This window comes from Fopius arisanus, unplaced genomic scaffold, assembly GCF_000806365.1.
Source record: "Fopius arisanus strain USDA-PBARC FA_bdor unplaced genomic scaffold, ASM80636v1 scaffold00037, whole genome shotgun sequence".
In the NCBI taxonomy this organism is placed as follows: domain Eukaryota; kingdom Metazoa; phylum Arthropoda; class Insecta; order Hymenoptera; family Braconidae; genus Fopius; species Fopius arisanus.
Genome location: NW_011887776.1, coordinates 342,118 through 359,124, shown reverse-complemented (window position 1 = coordinate 359,124; position 17,007 = coordinate 342,118). Strand labels below are relative to the sequence as shown.

At 42.4% G+C, this 17,007-nt stretch overlaps 2 protein-coding genes across 2 annotated transcripts; both read left to right on the top strand.

Annotated features, from left to right (window-relative positions):
• The first annotated feature begins 1,226 nt into the window (after positions 1-1,226).
• Sf3b3 (splicing factor 3b subunit 3) lies at positions 1,227-8,396 on the top strand. The gene is made up of 8 exons (XM_011304239.1): positions 1,227-1,383; positions 1,650-2,146; positions 2,406-3,241; positions 3,499-3,667; positions 4,540-4,691; positions 5,188-5,343; positions 5,623-6,704; positions 7,134-8,396. The coding sequence occupies exons 2-8, from the start codon at positions 1,750-1,752 to the stop codon at positions 7,999-8,001; spliced, it is 3,660 nt and encodes a 1,219-aa protein (XP_011302541.1). The 5' UTR covers positions 1,227-1,383; positions 1,650-1,749; the 3' UTR covers positions 8,002-8,396.
• Positions 8,397-9,701: 1,305 nt separating this feature from the next.
• LOC105266250 (uncharacterized) lies at positions 9,702-16,262 on the top strand. The gene is made up of 5 exons (XM_011304238.1): positions 9,702-9,784; positions 9,870-10,082; positions 10,784-13,040; positions 13,805-14,561; positions 15,010-16,262. The coding sequence occupies exons 2-5, from the start codon at positions 10,080-10,082 to the stop codon at positions 15,113-15,115; spliced, it is 3,123 nt and encodes a 1,040-aa protein (XP_011302540.1). The 5' UTR covers positions 9,702-9,784; positions 9,870-10,079; the 3' UTR covers positions 15,116-16,262.
• Positions 16,263-17,007: the final 745 nt, after the last annotated feature.

The window sequence follows — 17,007 nt, the reverse complement described above, 5'->3', positions numbered from 1 at the left end:
ACATGAACGTCGAGGAGATATTCACTGGAGTGAAAAATTCGAAATTTTTGAAAAAGTATCAGGAGAACATAAACGTCGAGGAGCTATTCACTGAAATCGAAAAATTCGAAATTTTTGAAAAAGTATCCGATGAACATGAACGTCGAAGAGGTATTCATTGAAACTGAAAAATTCGAAATTTTTGAAAAAGTATCAGGGGAACATGAACGTCGAGTAGGTATTCACTGAAATCGAAAAATTCGAAATTTTTGAAAAAATATCAGAGTAACATGAACATCGAGGGGGTATTTACTGAAATTGAAAAATTCGAAATTTTCGAAAAAATATCAGGGGAAGATGAGAATCGAGGAGGTATTCAATTTTTAAACGATATTTCGACTGAATAGCCATTTATAAACAAAAAAATAGGAATTATTTAAAAAAAAAAAGATTGACGGCTAGGAATCGAACCCTAGCCGTCGGCGTGGCAGCCAAGCACGTTACCGATAGGACAACGCGCTCATTATAATAATTTAATTTCATTAGTAGTATATATTTTAAAAAAGCATCGTATTTAAAATTTCGATTTTTTTAATTTCTATACTTATACTTTTTTACTCGATCTTTTTTGCCATTTGTCGACATACTAAGAACCCACATTGCCAGCTGTTGGTATTTCAGGGACTTGCATTACCGACTGTCAGCATTTTACTGATAATGTGAGAACCCTGTAATTGGAAAATTCGAAATTTTCGAAAAAGTATCAGGGGAACATGAACGTCGAGGAGGTATTCAGTTCTTAAACGATATTTCGATTGATTAATCATTTATAAAAAAAAATTGGAATTATTTTGAAAAAAAAAAATGAATCGTGCTAGGATCGAACCCTAGCCATCGGCGTGCAAGTCAAACACGTTACCAATTAGACAACGCACTCATTCTGAAATTTAATTTCATTAGTAGTATATCTTTAATACATTGAATATTTTTTTTATTCGAAACTCCACAGGATGTGGCTTCCCCCTTCCGCTCGTTCTATAGTCGGTTAAATTTCAGTGAAACAAATAAAAAATAAAAAGCATTCACATCGTAGAAAATAAAATTCACCCCCTCGACTTGATGAACACCCCAGCATTGCGTGTTGCGCCCTCCACCTCTCGGGGTGAGGTACTACAATGCCAGTGGGTGCACCTCTCCCTTATTTTATTCTCGTTGGTTACTACGCAACAAGGAACGACCCATTTCCGGGACGCGTCCAATCGCTTCGTTTTACCACCCATCTACCATTTCACGGAGTGTCTTGACCGGCACAGGACGCAAATCGTTCTGGAAGATAAAATTCACTCATCACCGAAGTAATCCAGAAACATCGACGACGGTGTTGTCTCAGCCTTCGTCAATGAGGTAAAATATTCTCCATCAGTTTCCCTCCTCCATGCTCGTCCCAATATTAACCTGAAAACTCAATTCTCCATGAAAAAAAAACAAAGATACAAATAGCGATGAAACATACGACTGATACGATTGATACGAATACCCAATCAATGCCACGTAATTTCGCTCGATTCTCCCTGTTTGATTAAACTCATCTTTCCCTTTGTAATTTTTCGAGCCCCCTGTCCGAAAGTTTATCAAAATTGTAATATTAAAAAAAAAATGTAATTCTGCAGCGGCTTCAGGGACGCCATGCCAGTCTAGCGCATCCCAGCAGGGGAGTGCGCAGCGCTTGCATAATTGAATGAACTGAAAAGACTATAATCGCAACTCAGGATGTACTTGTACAATTTGACCCTCCAGCGTGCCACAGGCATTACCCATGCAGTCCATGGAAACTTCTCCGGGAGTAAAATGCAGGAGATTCTGGTCTCCAGGGGAAAATCCTTGGAGCTCCTGCGCCCGGATCCGACCACCGGCAAAGTCCACACAGTCCTCACCGTCGAGGTATTTGGGATAATTCGATCGTTGATGGCATTTCGTTTGACTGGGGGTACCAAAGATTACATTGTAGTTGGCTCGGACTCTGGGCGAATCGTCATCCTCGAGTACATCCCAGCGAAAAATATATTCGAGAAGGTGCACCAGGAGACTTTTGGTAAGAGTGGCTGCAGGAGAATTGTTCCTGGGCAATACCTTGCCATCGACCCCAAGGGACGTGCTGTTATGATAGGTAAATATTTTTCGAGTATAAATTAATTAGAATAAATTCAATTAGAGTACAATGATATCGATTTCGCTCGTATTTTTCCCTTTTTCAAAACACAGCGATTAAACGATTAACAATTTCATGATGATTTATTCTGTCCGTGTTTCACCTGAATCACATTGATTATACACATCAGATACTGAATAATTTTGCTAAAAAAATCTTTAACTTACGACTTAAATAATCAAATGAGTTAATGCGATTGGATTTCTCGGATTTTCAGGTGCCATTGAGAAGCAGAAACTCGTGTACATTCTGAACAGAGACCCAGAGGCTCGTCTGACTATTTCATCACCCCTGGAAGCCCACAAGAGCAACACCCTGGTCTATCACACCGTGGGTGTTGACGTTGGCTTTGAAAATCCGATGTTTGCATGTCTGGAAATAGATTACGAGGAGGCAGACAGTGATCCAACTGGTGACGCTGCAGTGAAAACGCAGCAGACTTTGACACTCTACGAGCTTGACCTCGGGTTGAACCACGTTGTGAGGAAGTACAGTGAACCCCTGGAGGAGCACGCAAACTTCCTCGTGTCGGTGCCTGGAGGAAATGACGGCCCTAGTGGAGTTCTCATCTGCTCCGAGAACTACCTCACCTACAAGAATTTGGGTGACCAGCACGATATTCGTTGCCCCATCCCAAGGAGGAGAAACGACCTGGACGATCCAGAGAGAGGCATGATCTTCGTGTGCTCCGCCACACATAAAACCAAGAGTATGTTCTTCTTCCTGGCTCAGACAGAGCAGGGTGACATCTTTAAAATCACCCTGGAGACTGACGAGGACATGGTCACTGAAATTAAACTCAAGTACTTCGACACTGTACCTGTGGCCAACAGTATGTGCGTTCTCAAGACTGGTTTTTTGTTCGTCGCTTCGGAATTTGGAAATCATTATTTGTACCAGATTGCACATCTTGGGGATGACGATGACGAGCCTGAATTCAGCTCGGCCATGCCTCTCGAGGAGGGAGACACTTTCTTTTTTGCCCCAAGACCACTCAGGAATTTAGTACTTGTCGACGAGATGGACAGCTTGTCTCCCATTCTGGCTTGTCAGGTAAACCTCTTCACTCCTTGGAAACTTGTGGTGCATCGACAAGTAGAGGCTCAATAATATCAATTATAGCTCCTCTGTGAATCGATGCGAGATTAAATAATCTTCGTCGCCTTTGATTTGTGTCATCCTTTGCAAATCGAAGTGAACTCGAAAAATAACATTTCTCGATCTCTACAACTCTCTATTTTCCTTCACCTTCCTTTCAACCGTGGAAAATATTAATAAAAAATTGAGGCTGAATAGAAATTTGAATGTAGGTTGCAGATTTGGCAAACGAGGACACTCCACAGCTATATATAGCCTGTGGTAGAGGACCCAGATCAACTCTCCGAGTGTTGAGACACGGACTGGAAGTATCCGAAATGGCTGTGAGTGAACTTCCCGGTAATCCCAATGCTGTGTGGACGGTGAAGAGAAGAGTTGACGGTTAGTTATATTTTTTAAGTCACGACATTTTATTTTTATTCATCTCCATCAAGACTTAGTGGTTTCATACGCCCTCGTTGAAGAATAATCCCATCAGCAAGAGAAAAATATAACCGAATTATCATACTGCGATCTAAAGAATCTGCTATATTTGAAATTCATTGGAATTTTATTGACGATTGCATGCTAATTCTCGGGGATTTACCAGTGAATTATTTTAGAGATGAAATTATTCATGACGGTTCATGGTGAAAATTCAAGGAAATTGAAGTTTCTCATGCGCTACCAATATGGAAATTTTGAAGACTACTCAGACTTAATTAATTCTGAAGACTGAACCGAATTTATAATGAAGCAGGATTATGAGATAACAATCGCTTGAATTTTCATAACTTTCCGTGAGATTCAAAACCATTTTTTCATTAAGTCTCTTCAAGTCGTATCGATTATTGGAAAAATTTAACACCAAATTTTGAGGAAAATCTGTTCATCCGCGTGAAAAATCAATAGAGAATTCACTGGAATTATCGAATTGAAAGGCCGATAAATTAGTACTTAAAACTTAAAAAGAGGATAGTAACAAACCTGGTGGCTTGATACACTCTTATCAAACACCAGTTATCTCTTTCAGGCTGCCAGCGTGCTAACGGTTGATGGCTCCAAATCCAGACAGTCCAAGAGGTAAGAAACTCTCGTGGGACAGTCGACAAAAAAATAATTCTCCTCAAATAAACGAGAGAAAAGCAATAGCTTAACGCAGACTCATCAATCAACCAATTGCTGTTGAATCTAAAATACCAAGGGCAATAAAGCCCGCAATAAATCATTAAAAATCCTAGCAATCTAGACAATTCGTGTGATTTCGGTTACAGAGGAGTATGATGCATACATCATAGTGTCATTCGTCAATGCAACACTAGTGCTTAGCATTGGTGAAACTGTTGAGGAAGTTACGGACTCTGGATTTCTCGGCACAACGCCAACTCTTAGTTGCTCAGCACTCGGTGAAGATGCCCTTGTGCAGGTGAGTTAGTCTGATTAATTCAATTTAATTAGCTATTGTTGCACTGCGGTATCTCCGGCACCTGGCGTAATCCACGTGTCGGTCGCTTTTATGTGCGATAATAACTAGAGTTTCCGCATCGTTGGAGCATTGTCCCTATCATTACAATACTCCTGGTAAAATGGCTCTTACACATCAATAATTCAGGATAATAGGATTTTATATTCAGCAAATGGAGCGATATGATGAGATTATTGTCTCGTATTCATTCATAAAAAATTCTTTGTCAATGCTCCTCACCGTTCAAAGGATCGGAATTATTGAATTCATTTTACGGAGGGAAATCGATAGTATTCTGATAAAAAATTCAGATTATGTTCGAGTCTTCTCTCAGCAATAAAAAAAAAAAGTCTCCCAAAAGGAAAAGCAACTATGAATGAACTGGGACACAAAAACAAAATAGAGAAGCAGATTTACATGACCAAAGCTAACATATCTATTAAATTACCCTTTTAAGGTTTACCCCGATGGTATCCGTCACATTCGTGCCGACAAGCGTGTCAACGAGTGGAAAGCACCTGGTAAAAAAACGATAGTTAAATGCGCCGTGAATCAGCGACAAGTTGTAATCGCTCTGACGGGTGGAGAATTGGTCTACTTTGAAATGGATCCGGTAAGAAATAGCCTTCCATTGTATCTTTTGATAGTTGCACGAAAAAAGGTTGAATAAAACGAAGAAAATACCGCATTTATTGTTCTCTCGGTGAAGTTACCCTCCCCAGGGTATGAATAGTCCCCGAGACGTAAAGAATGCGAAGAGCCACTTTGGGCTCGATGATCACTCACTCAGCCATGAGAATCCCTCTCGGGCTTGTGATAATGGAGCCTTACAATTACTCCACTCTGTTACCCAACAAGATGAGTTCATTACCCTTTTAACTATGTATTACAGGCAGGACATTTGAATGAGTACACAGAGAGAAAAAAAATGCCATCCGAAGTGATGTGCATGGCTCTGGGGAATGTGGCAAGTGGGGAACAGCGTTCCTGGTTTTTGGCTGTGGGTTTGCAAGATAACACTGTGAGAATAATTTCACTGGATCCGTCGGACTGCTTGGCACCAAGAAGTATGCAAGCACTTCCAGCAGCCGCTGAGAGTCTCTGCATTGTTGAAATGGGAGCAGCCAAAGACGTGGGGAACTCCGACGAGGAATCACCACAACAACAAACAAGCCTCTACTTAAATATTGGCCTCCAGAATGGAGTACTTCTGAGAACAGTGCTCGATCCAATATCAGGTGACTTGGCTGACACGAGAACAAGATATCTCGGCTCAAGACCAGTTAAACTATTTCGCATACGTATGCAGGGTAATCAAGCGGTGTTGGCGATGAGCAGCAGGTCATGGCTGAGTTATTATTATCAGAATCGTTTTCACTTGACTCCATTATCATACGAGAGTCTTGAATTTGCCTCTGGTTTTAGTTCAGAGCAGTGTCCCGAGGGCATAGTTGCTATATCAACGAATACGTTGAGAATTTTAGCACTCGAAAAGTTAGGGGCTGTGTTCAATCAAGTGAGCTTTCCACTTGAATATACACCGAGAAAGTTTGCCATTCACAATGATTCGGCTCATCTGGTTGTCCTTGAGACTGAGCACAATGCTTATACTGAGGAGACTAAGAAGCAGAGGCGCTTGCAAATGGCTGAGGAGATGCAGGAGGCTGCTGGGGCCGAGGAGGCAGCTGTCGCCAGGGAACTTGCCGAGGCTTTTCTCTCTGAAGAGCCCAACGAGGCCATTTTTGGAGCACCGAGGGCTGGTCCTGGATTATGGGCTTCTCTCATTAAAATCATGGCACCTACCACTGGGGACACCTTTGAGGTACATCGATTGGAGCAGAATTATGCTGCACTTTGCCTGGCTATGGTTAAATTCGCCAATCAAGGGGATCAATTGTTCCTCATTGTGGGGGTTGCTAAGGACTACCAGCTCAACCCCAGAATTAGTAATGGAGGATTTTTGTACACATACAAGTGAGTTTGACCAAATTTTTTATTTTTATTTGAGCGTTAATAGGGCTCTATAATAATATAAGCCTTCTGGGTAATGCTCAGGCTTTTTATGAATGCCTTTTATTTTTTTTGGACAATAAAGAGGGGTGGTGTCGGGCTTATTGTAAAAACCTGCAATCACTCTGGGTTGTAGGGAGAAAAAGTTTGAGAATTTAGCAGGAAATTTTCAATGGAGTGGACCGCTATTGTTGAAAATTGAAATTCGTTTTCAATCATTGAAAAGTTTGAAACTAACTCTGATAGGATTGATCAAATAAAACTCCAATGATGACAATATCACATGAACTGTCGAAATTGATGATATACCTGCAGTACTGAGTTACACAGTCTAGTTTTCTCCCATTGAAATCGCATTTTAACAATTTTATTGAACGATGTGTATTGTTGCAGAGTCAATCCTGAGGGCACAAGCATTGAACTGCTTCACAAAACGCCAGTTGACGAAGTTCCATTGGCGATATGCTCGTATCAGGGTCGTGTACTCGTAGGAGTGGGTAGAATGCTACGATTGTACGATATGGGAAAAAAGAAACTTCTGCGTAAATGTGAGAATAAGCACATACCAAATGCTGTTGTATCGATAAATGCTGTGGGACAGAGGATTTACGTTAGTGATGTACAGGAGTCCGTGTATGCTGTCAGATACAAACGACAAGAGAATCAATTAATTGTATTTGCCGATGACACACATCCAAGATGGATAACGACTACTTGTGTATTGGATTATGATACAGTGGCAACTGCTGATAAATTTGGTAATATTGCGGTTGTGAGGCTTGCCAGTGGCATTAATGATGATGTTGATGAGGATCCAACTGGGAATAAGGCACTCTGGGATCGTGGTCTTCTCAATGGGGCTAGCCAGAAAGCTGATACTGTTGCTTCTTTTCACATTGGAGAGACAGTTATGTCACTGCAGAAAGCTACACTAATACCTGGTGGCTCGGAGAGTCTCGTTTACACCACCCTCAGTGGAACTGTTGGAGTACTTGTCCCATTCACTAGCCACGAGGATCACGATTTCTTTCAGCATCTCGAGATGCACATGAGATCTGAGCATCCACCTTTATGTGGCAGGGATCATCTGTCCTTCAGATCGTATTATTATCCAGTAAAAAATGTCATCGATGGTGATCTCTGTGAGCAATTCAATTCCATCGAACCATCCAAGCAAAAAAGCATCGCCGGGGATCTCGAGAGAACGTCATCCGAAGTTTCGAAAAAACTTGAGGACGTCAGAACACGATATGCATTCTGAAAGGACATCACTCAATCTCATAAATTCTTATTCTTTAATTTCACTCATTTGCTATTATGTTTATGCATGCGTCGTTTGATAGACAAGACTGAAGTTTTTATTTGGCATTTCATGGTTTACAACGCCGGAAATTCAGACGACGTGTTCTCTGTTCCTCGTATTTTTTCCATCCCATCCATTATTTTTTTTTGCGACTCGTTGCATTGTAAATATTTGAGCGAATGTGTTATCGTCAGTGTTTGTATTCCCCTCGGATTTCGAGCAATTGTAGCATGCATCCACGTTATGCAGGTAGATATTGTATAAAATTAAAATCCTTGACGTGCGCTGGGAGAATATTTATTATGAATAGTATTGTAACGATTTAAGAATAATAAACATGCAGTAACAACAGATTCAATGCTTAATGTTTCACAAATTCCCTGTCCATTCCCAGCCTATTCTCCCGTTTTTCATTATCTTTTTTACTCCTTTTACGAACTCACCCTCGTGATTCCCCTGCGCAAACAAACCGCGCGGATGTGAAAAGATTTTTCCAAAGCTGGAATGCGTGAGCCACAAGTCGGAAAATAAAAATAAAAGCAAAGTAAGAAAAAGGGCCGAAAGGGAAAAAAAAGGGCGAGGGGAAGGATGAGGACAGATTGAATCGTAGAAATCTTTTCCCATGGGCATAGAGAGCCTTTGAGGGGTTGAAACGGAAATGGAAGAGGGCAAAACTCGAGTGCGACTCTGAAATTCCATCAAGTATCAGTACTCCTAGGTAAGAGGCGAAGTTGCAATAGTTCTCAGACATGTACAATGTATTTTGACATTATATATACGATTGGTAAAAGCCGCGGTGTGTGAGAGAGATGAGAGATACATATACGCGGATCGATTCTATCGCGGCCAGAGGCAAGCTCGAGACACCCGGCCTAGTCCTCGTCCACGAGGCACTGGCGCAACCATCTGCGTCCTCGTTACACGCCAACTCCAGCGAAACGATGCCTGGAAAAACGTGCACGAGGTGCAGTACGAGCAAAAAGGGGTAGTAGAGAGGGGGAGGATAAAAAAAAATCAAGAACGACAGCAATAAAAATTGAGTGTACGTGAAGAGCATACGGGGTAGTGAGTCGAGAACAATGCTCTATTTCCACTGGACACTGTCTCCAGTGGAAATGGACGAATGGACCCAACAAAAAATACCCAGAGATATATAAAAATTGGCTGGATACAGTAAACAAGTGAATATACATCGGAATTTTGCGCACACCAATGGTAGCAAATACGCGCACACTGGGGGTGAGAGTAGGGGATGATTGAGAGGGGGTTGGTGAAAAATACATGGCCCTCGAAAGGTGGTAGGAACGAATTTGTTGAGATCTGCATGCCATAGGGAAGGGATGGAGGTTTATTTGATGAGAATGTTAACTAGGAAGGGGAATCGGTGAAAATACGAACGAAAGGGGTGAAAGGGGGTGAGAGGAATTGAGAAGGGGGATGTACTTGTCTCATTGAGGCGGCGGTCAAGTTGGCTGAGGTCGTAGAAGTGGTTGGATGCAAGGGGAGTGCGAGAAAGACGTGCAGAGGGAAGAGAGAAAAGGATCAGGGCTATCGCCAAGGGGTGGGGATCGAGGGATGATAGAGGGATGGTAGAGGGATAAAACGAGGAGGGGGCAAACGGGAGGAAAACGGTAGAGAGTCAGCCGGGTAGTGACGAACTAGAGTTGGCTGGTGGTGGTTGCGCTAGTCTCTCACCCTTCTCTCGTATTTAACGTATTTTTTTCTCACCCTTAGTTCAACTGTAGGTGTTTCTCTCTGTCTCTCTCTCTCTCTCTCTATCTTAAATTTTTTTTTTTCTCAAATCATTTATTTGCACTGGATTTTAGAGGGGTGGGACACAGTTGTACGGATGCTGCGGCCGCTAGTGTGCACGACCTGTGATAATCATTCGGCATTCAGAAATAATGGGGATGATGATGATGGGGATGGTAATGTCGAGAGTGAGACTAATGTGGTTGTGCATAAGTGACAGGGACTGTGTCACCGTTCATAATCGTATTACTACGGTGTGATGAGAATAACGCCCACCGCCAATCATGGTAAATCAAATGTGCAAATATCGTACCCTTTTTATCGCCCTTGTAACATTTACAGCTGACTGTGGGTTACGCAGTTGTTTAAGTGGGAATTTGTGAATCGGACGTTTGCTGGTGATGGAATTCAACGATTTATTGAAGTTTAGTTTATTATCTGACGTTTTACTCCGTTTTTATATATTTTATACCTCAAATCATCGGAGATTATTCGGCTGACAATATACTGTTAATACTCCTTACAGCTAAGTAGCAGGTGTCGAATCACGTCGCGTGTTGATTATTTATTCACGGGTATTTGCACCGTCGCGTGGCTTTACCCTTCGCTGCACGTGTGTCGGTATTTGTCGATGCACTACTACTTCGTACACTTCACACGTGCATATGTACCAATCAATTCAATTACGGGAGACCCGCGTTCAATTCAATTTGCCATCACTCCATACGACTTTATTCCAACTCGTCCTCTCCACCCAATTCCATGGGGATTTTTTTTCTCCTTTTTTTTCGAATTCTCAATCAGAATGAGAGAGTGACACAATTATTAATAATAAACGCTAACCACTGGGTGTAATAATGCGACAGGATTAGCAACTGTTGACCTTCGGGTAATTGGCATCCCGAGTTTTTCTGGACTGATGAAAAAAAAAAAGAGAGACCAAGTAGTGAAGAGCTACAGTAATAACTCATGCATTTAATTCCGACAGGGGATGAAGAGGAAGGACGGTCCGAGGGCGGAGTGGAGGCGTAGAAAACGCCGAAGGAGACGTATCAATGATTTATCATTAAACATTGGAATATTGATGGGAATCCTGGGAATTGTTGTGCCAATGGTATCGGCCCAGTGTGATCTCGCTGAATTAGCGTGTCGTGATGGTAGATGCGTGCCCCAGGATGCATACTGCAATGGAAACGATGACTGCGGTGATGGGAGTGATGAGCCCGCACTGTGCACCCCGTGCAATCGTACTTATCATGGTCGCGAGGGTAGAACCTATGAATTGGAGTTGGCACGTCCAACCGAGGGACGCTTACCATTTTTATGCCACTTGACATTCACAGCTGGTGGAGAGAGCCACGGTGAGCTGGTACAACTCTTCTGGGATGCCTTCAGCATCGGTCGACTAGAGACAACAGATGGTGATGACGATGACGATGGGGTGTACGCAAGTTGCCCGGAGGGCTCTCTCCAGCTGTCAGATCTCGGTCGTCCCTTCACCGGTGGCTCCTGGTGTGGTGCTAGTGAGGGACGTGCCACATACTACAGCGAAACAAGCACAGTAACAGCATCAATAAGACTCTTTCATGCGCCATCATCAGTGCCATTTGAATTTCGCCTCAGGTATCGTTTTTTATCCCGTAATGAGGCCGTTGCGAGACTTGGACAACCAGGATTGACTATTGAACGTGGATCACCAGTACCCGGTACATACTGCTCACGTAATTTCTATGAATGCCACAAGAAACAGTGCCGCGTGCAGAGTCCAAATTATCCGGGTGAGTATCCGAGAAATGCCAGCTGTATTATAACGGTGAGACAAAAATTCGTACCTACCTGCAAGCACGCTATGATATCGGTTAAAGGGGGTAGTGGTACTGGTAATATTGCAAGTGGTGCACCAATACTTGTGGCTTTTGCCAGTGGATCGTCATCCTTTAACAATGCCACTGGTAATTCAACAATGGATTACAATGGTCACAGTAATGGTAGCAATCATACGAATAAATTGAGTGTGTGGCAGGACTGCCCACCGGAGAAGGATCGTTTAGTTTTTAGGGATGGCCCAAGGCCTGAGGATTCTATACTATTGGTTTACTGTGGTGGACCACTTCCCAGAATAACTGCACGTGGACCAGCGATGCTCATTGAATTTCGCTCATCACCACTGCCAATTCCACTGGGCTCATCACCACTCAGACTTGAATTGGATATACCAGTTGTTTATGTGGATTCTGATGGATTGGATTATGCGAGGGGCGATCAGGGATGCAATTTTTACGTTAATGAGACAACGAGAAGAAGTGGAATACTCCGTGCACCCCAGCACACGTTGCCATTGGGCTCAGTGTGCACTTGGAATCTCAGGGGCTCAGTGGGTGACCGGGTATGGCTTTATTTTTCATCGTACTCCCAGAGGGATCTCACTGGTGGTACCGTAGACAATGTATCCACATTAAGGAAGAGTGAAATTGGTACGCCCCAGTGCTCCGTAAAAATGACACTGTGGGATGGCCCAGCAAATACTGGTACATTCATCACGACACTGTGCGATGATACACCGAGACTGTGTGCACACGCTGCACTGAGAAACTTGACGAGATCAACGAGACCTTGCACATCAGCTGAGAGTTATTTGACAGTATCACCAACACTTACCATTCGCACCGAGATGTTACTCGGTACATCGTTGCGCACCGTTAATTTTCAAGCTAGGTATGAATTCATTTCGACACTTCAAGGTGGTGAACAATGGGGTGACGGTGTTTGCAGTAGAGTGTGGAGGCGGGTGAGGAGTGGTGAAATAACATCACCAAGGGATGTTCGTTTATTTGGCCGTGGGGGTGTGAAGAATTTATCCTGTGCCTATAGAATCGAGGCGGGTCCTGGTGAACGTGTACGTTTAACTATTCACAATGTATCACTCGGTGATTTAACGAGCTGCATCAGCGAGCCTGATCCTCACTCTGGACGACCCAGATGTCTTTCTGAGTCAAACACTCGAGATGCCAAGTTGACCCTCTTTGAGGTACCGTGGAGGGATGCTAAACTACAACGTGCATGTCTCTGTGACAATACATCCCATCTACCTTTGACACATATATCTTCGGGGAAAGCACTTGAGATTACTTTTGTCGTTAATCAGCAAGCACCGCACGAGGACTTTGAGACGCTATTCTTTTATGCGAGTTTTGAACTCATCCGTGTACCTGAGTGCCCGAGGAAACAACGGCTCAGGGGCGAAGGTGAGAGTTTTAATGTCTCTGTGTTTACTATCTCCTCCGATTTCACGGAGATTCACTATTTTTTGGTGAGTCTTCCCACAGAAGAGTATTTTACATTTTAAACTGAAAAATTCCTACAGAAATTTGTACTTTAGTCCAAGAATTTTATACCCTCAATTTTACTCGTAACATTTCTCGAATTTACTCGGATTTATCGTCTCTTCAATAAAATAATTTCTCTTCAATAAAAATAATTGCAATTCTTCAAGATTTATATGAAAATTATCCGGAAAATCCGCGATGTGTTGAATATCGAAGTAAAATAATAAGAGGAAGAGGATAAATAGGGAGAAAGAGTCAACGATAAACCAAATCCGAAAATCTATGGATATCCCATAAATTGAAGTATTTCCTCTATCAAATAACAGAAAGGTACAATTTTTCTGTGTGATTTTAGTAATACGGCTCACTGCACAAAAACATATACAACTCGATACAAGGTGCTTATCAATAAGCCACTTTGGCAATGAACCAGAGTACAAAGCTCTTGTTACCTATACACTCATCGGTACGTCCCGTAATCCGGGCTTCCTGCTACCAAAGTACTTATAAATATGTATAGAAATAATGCTTACCCAGAGAATAAGAGTAGTCGACAGACGTTAGTGAAGAGAATTTTGCTAGGACCGAGATTCCAGCGTGGCTTGAGTCTACGCTCCGACGCATAATCAACTAACAAGTATAATTATGTAAATTTGATGGTTTGCAAAATGAATTCGTCACAGGTGGTGAATTGAGATTCGTGGTGCCACCGCTGTCGCGTCCAGACATCTACTGCGAGGGTATGCCATGGCTGGTGGAAGCGAGAGACAATCGTTCGCTGTTTGTCCTGACTTGGGGTTGGTTTTTGCCTCTGGAGCCCCCACCAACCCCATCACCACTGAGTTCAACGACCCAATCGTCATCACCCCAGCATCAACAGCCACCAGAGACATCAGAATCAACGCCAAAGTGTCCAACATCAAACAGAATTCTCCTGTACTCCGGCTGGCCAGCTAAATTACTTAAAGTTGTCTGTCCAGCAGAACCTGGGGCGCGTGATTACACGGTGCACGTATTCTCCGAGGAATGGCTACTGACAGCTGGCAATTCTGATGAGAGGTGGTTGTCACCGGCGCGTCCAGCAGCGCTGCTCATTGATTTTGTGGCGAGAGAGCCAGGACAGGCTGCTGCCTCGTGGCTAGAAATATCAAAGACACGTTCTGCACTTCGCAGACAGTTACGTCTTCCAGGACGTGCCAGTGATAATGAAACCATTGGCACTGGTGATTGCCTTCATACGTGTCCCGAGATTGGTGCTTGCATTGCACCGAGTCTCTGGTGCGATGGCAGAATTCACTGCCCCTCGGGATATGACGAGGCAAATTGTGGCAGCGGTGCAAGATTACTCGGTCTCTTACCCCCTGGCATGTGGCTTGCCGTTGCTGCTGGCACCGGCATACTCACAGCATCCGCATGTCTTCTAGGCATTCTCCTGTGCAAGTATGGCTCAATATTTTCAAACATTGATACCCCATTTCCTTCATAATAATAATTTTCATATTCACTGGTTTTTTATTCAACCAAAAATTTCGACGCGTGTCACACAAATGTCTGAATGTCTTCCAGACAAAATGATCTCAAGCCCTTTTCCAGTGGAGTGCACCTTACCCCGTAAAATTTTCACAACTGCACGAGAATTTAGATGAATTATTTAAACAGCCTTCTTATAACTGAACATTCCTCCCTCTCTTTGCACAGTTGCGGGAGTGACGGAGTGTTTACACTTTCTGCTTGTTTTTCCGTAGTGGAAAGTAATAAAATTGAAGTTGGAAAAGCATTTTCCATTATTGAATCAGAAAAATTGCATTAGCAGCCGCACTGAGTCGAGGGTGAGCACCACTAATGGAGCATTTGAATAATGAAATGGATTTTATTTTTTTTCTTTCAGATCAAAGGCTCGCGCTAAAAGGCTGTACAATGACGAGAGTCTCAGGAGATCGGGAAATGTACCACGGAGAGCACCAACTGAGGAATCATTGCTTGGATCATCCTGACAAACGCCTCCCGGCTTCGTGGAATATATTCACGTTGACCGGGAAACCACTGTTTAGCTTTGGACTTCTATCATTACACACGTTCATTCTCGTGCTGTTGCTGGCTTCACCGTCCACTAATTTAAACTCCATCGTACTTTGTCGTAATTAATTCCAGGCAAATGAGGAAGGCGAAGGAGAAATAGAGGAGGGAGAAACATTTGCATTCTTCAACGAGTGCCATTGACATACGTACACGAATTCTTAATGGAAACTCGTGATTTTTTCATTTTTTTTTAAACCCCGGAATTCTCTCTTTCGTTCTCTCGTCATTCAATTCCTCGCTTTGATTTTATTCGTTTCGTTTTTCATTCAACAAACTTCGAAATACCAAGTGTGTCGGTCTTTTCTGCGTTGACCATTGAATTTTCTGTGGCTTTCTACTCCCTCCATCGTCATCAGGTTCGTTGTAATCGAACAGAGAGAGAAAAAACAATTTCATTTCTCGTTTTATGGACTTTTATTCTCTTTCATGAATGAAAAAAGCTTTAAAACAAACTGTTGTGGTACAAATGCCTCAGCGTTACCCCTCGGGGGACGGCGTTCTACTGCTATGATTAAAAAAAAAAGATGGAATAAAAGGGAGGTGCGACGGAGTTACACGTTAAAATAATTCTTCCCCTTTGATGAAACTGGGATGGAACCAGGAGGTGAATGGATCCGCTCGGGATGGAGAAAAAAAAAACAATTGGCAGCTGAAATATACCATTGACTTCGCAGGCACTAGGATATCGTAAAGTTATACGAGAGTCAATGGAGGGCCACTGGATCGTTATTCCATAACGTTGGAAAGTATAATGTAGATTCGTCGTAGGTGACATTTATGGAGTTATCACATAGTTCTTCTTTTCATCGTGCGATTATCGCACAACGTCGTCAAAATGTAAGTAGGTCATTAATTGTCAAAAACAAGACGTAAACTTTAGTGCCGACGGGGGATTTAAACGTTTGGAAAATTGGGGGAGACATTTTTGGTAATGTTAACTGGATTTGAGTGGATGAACTGCACTGGGAATAATTATTGATGAGAGAGGCCTTTTACTTCGGAGATTTACATTTTTTTTATTATTATTTAAATCTTCAACTATTGGAAATTGAAATTAACGAATGCGGTATTTCAAAGAATGCATTTTTTTCGAATTTTCAAGAGTTCAGACAGTGAAAAATTTCCAGTATTTTTACTATTATTTTAAATAATAGAAATAATGATAACTGAAAATAATGACAGTACGAGCCCCAGCGTGAGTTCCACTTTTCCCAGTCCTACCTTAACGTTCCATTTCCACTCCTCCTCTAGAATTTAACTGAAATATTTTCCTCCACATGCCATAAACCGCCCGAGATCACCTGGAACCGACTCAACTGAAGAAATACGTTATTGAAATGAAAAAAAAAATCTGCCCTACTTCGAAGTAAATAGATTCTCACTCGAAATATATTTTTTCCCACTGTGCAAATGATCGACGCAGGTGATTGGTGAGAATGCAGAGAGACGAGGGACTTGAATTTCCCATTAATTCCCTTTAAAGTCATAAACATTGGCAGAGAAATACATTAACAACTAGATGTAACTTGAAAATTTCCAACGTAACTCGATGAAATGACTTGTCCTCTAGTTACACGGATTGTATTACACGGTATTTTATTGGATACAAGTGAAATTTCCATTCATCTCTGCATGTACCTTCATCACTGTCGTCTGTACATCACACGATTGTCAAGGAATTTTGGAGAAGAGTTCCTCTGTAAGACACTCTAGCCTCGCAACATTTACACTCATACACACGTAATTTAGGGACAGAATGGAATGCTTGATTCGCAGTATAATCCTGTAGAAGAATTACCTAATTATC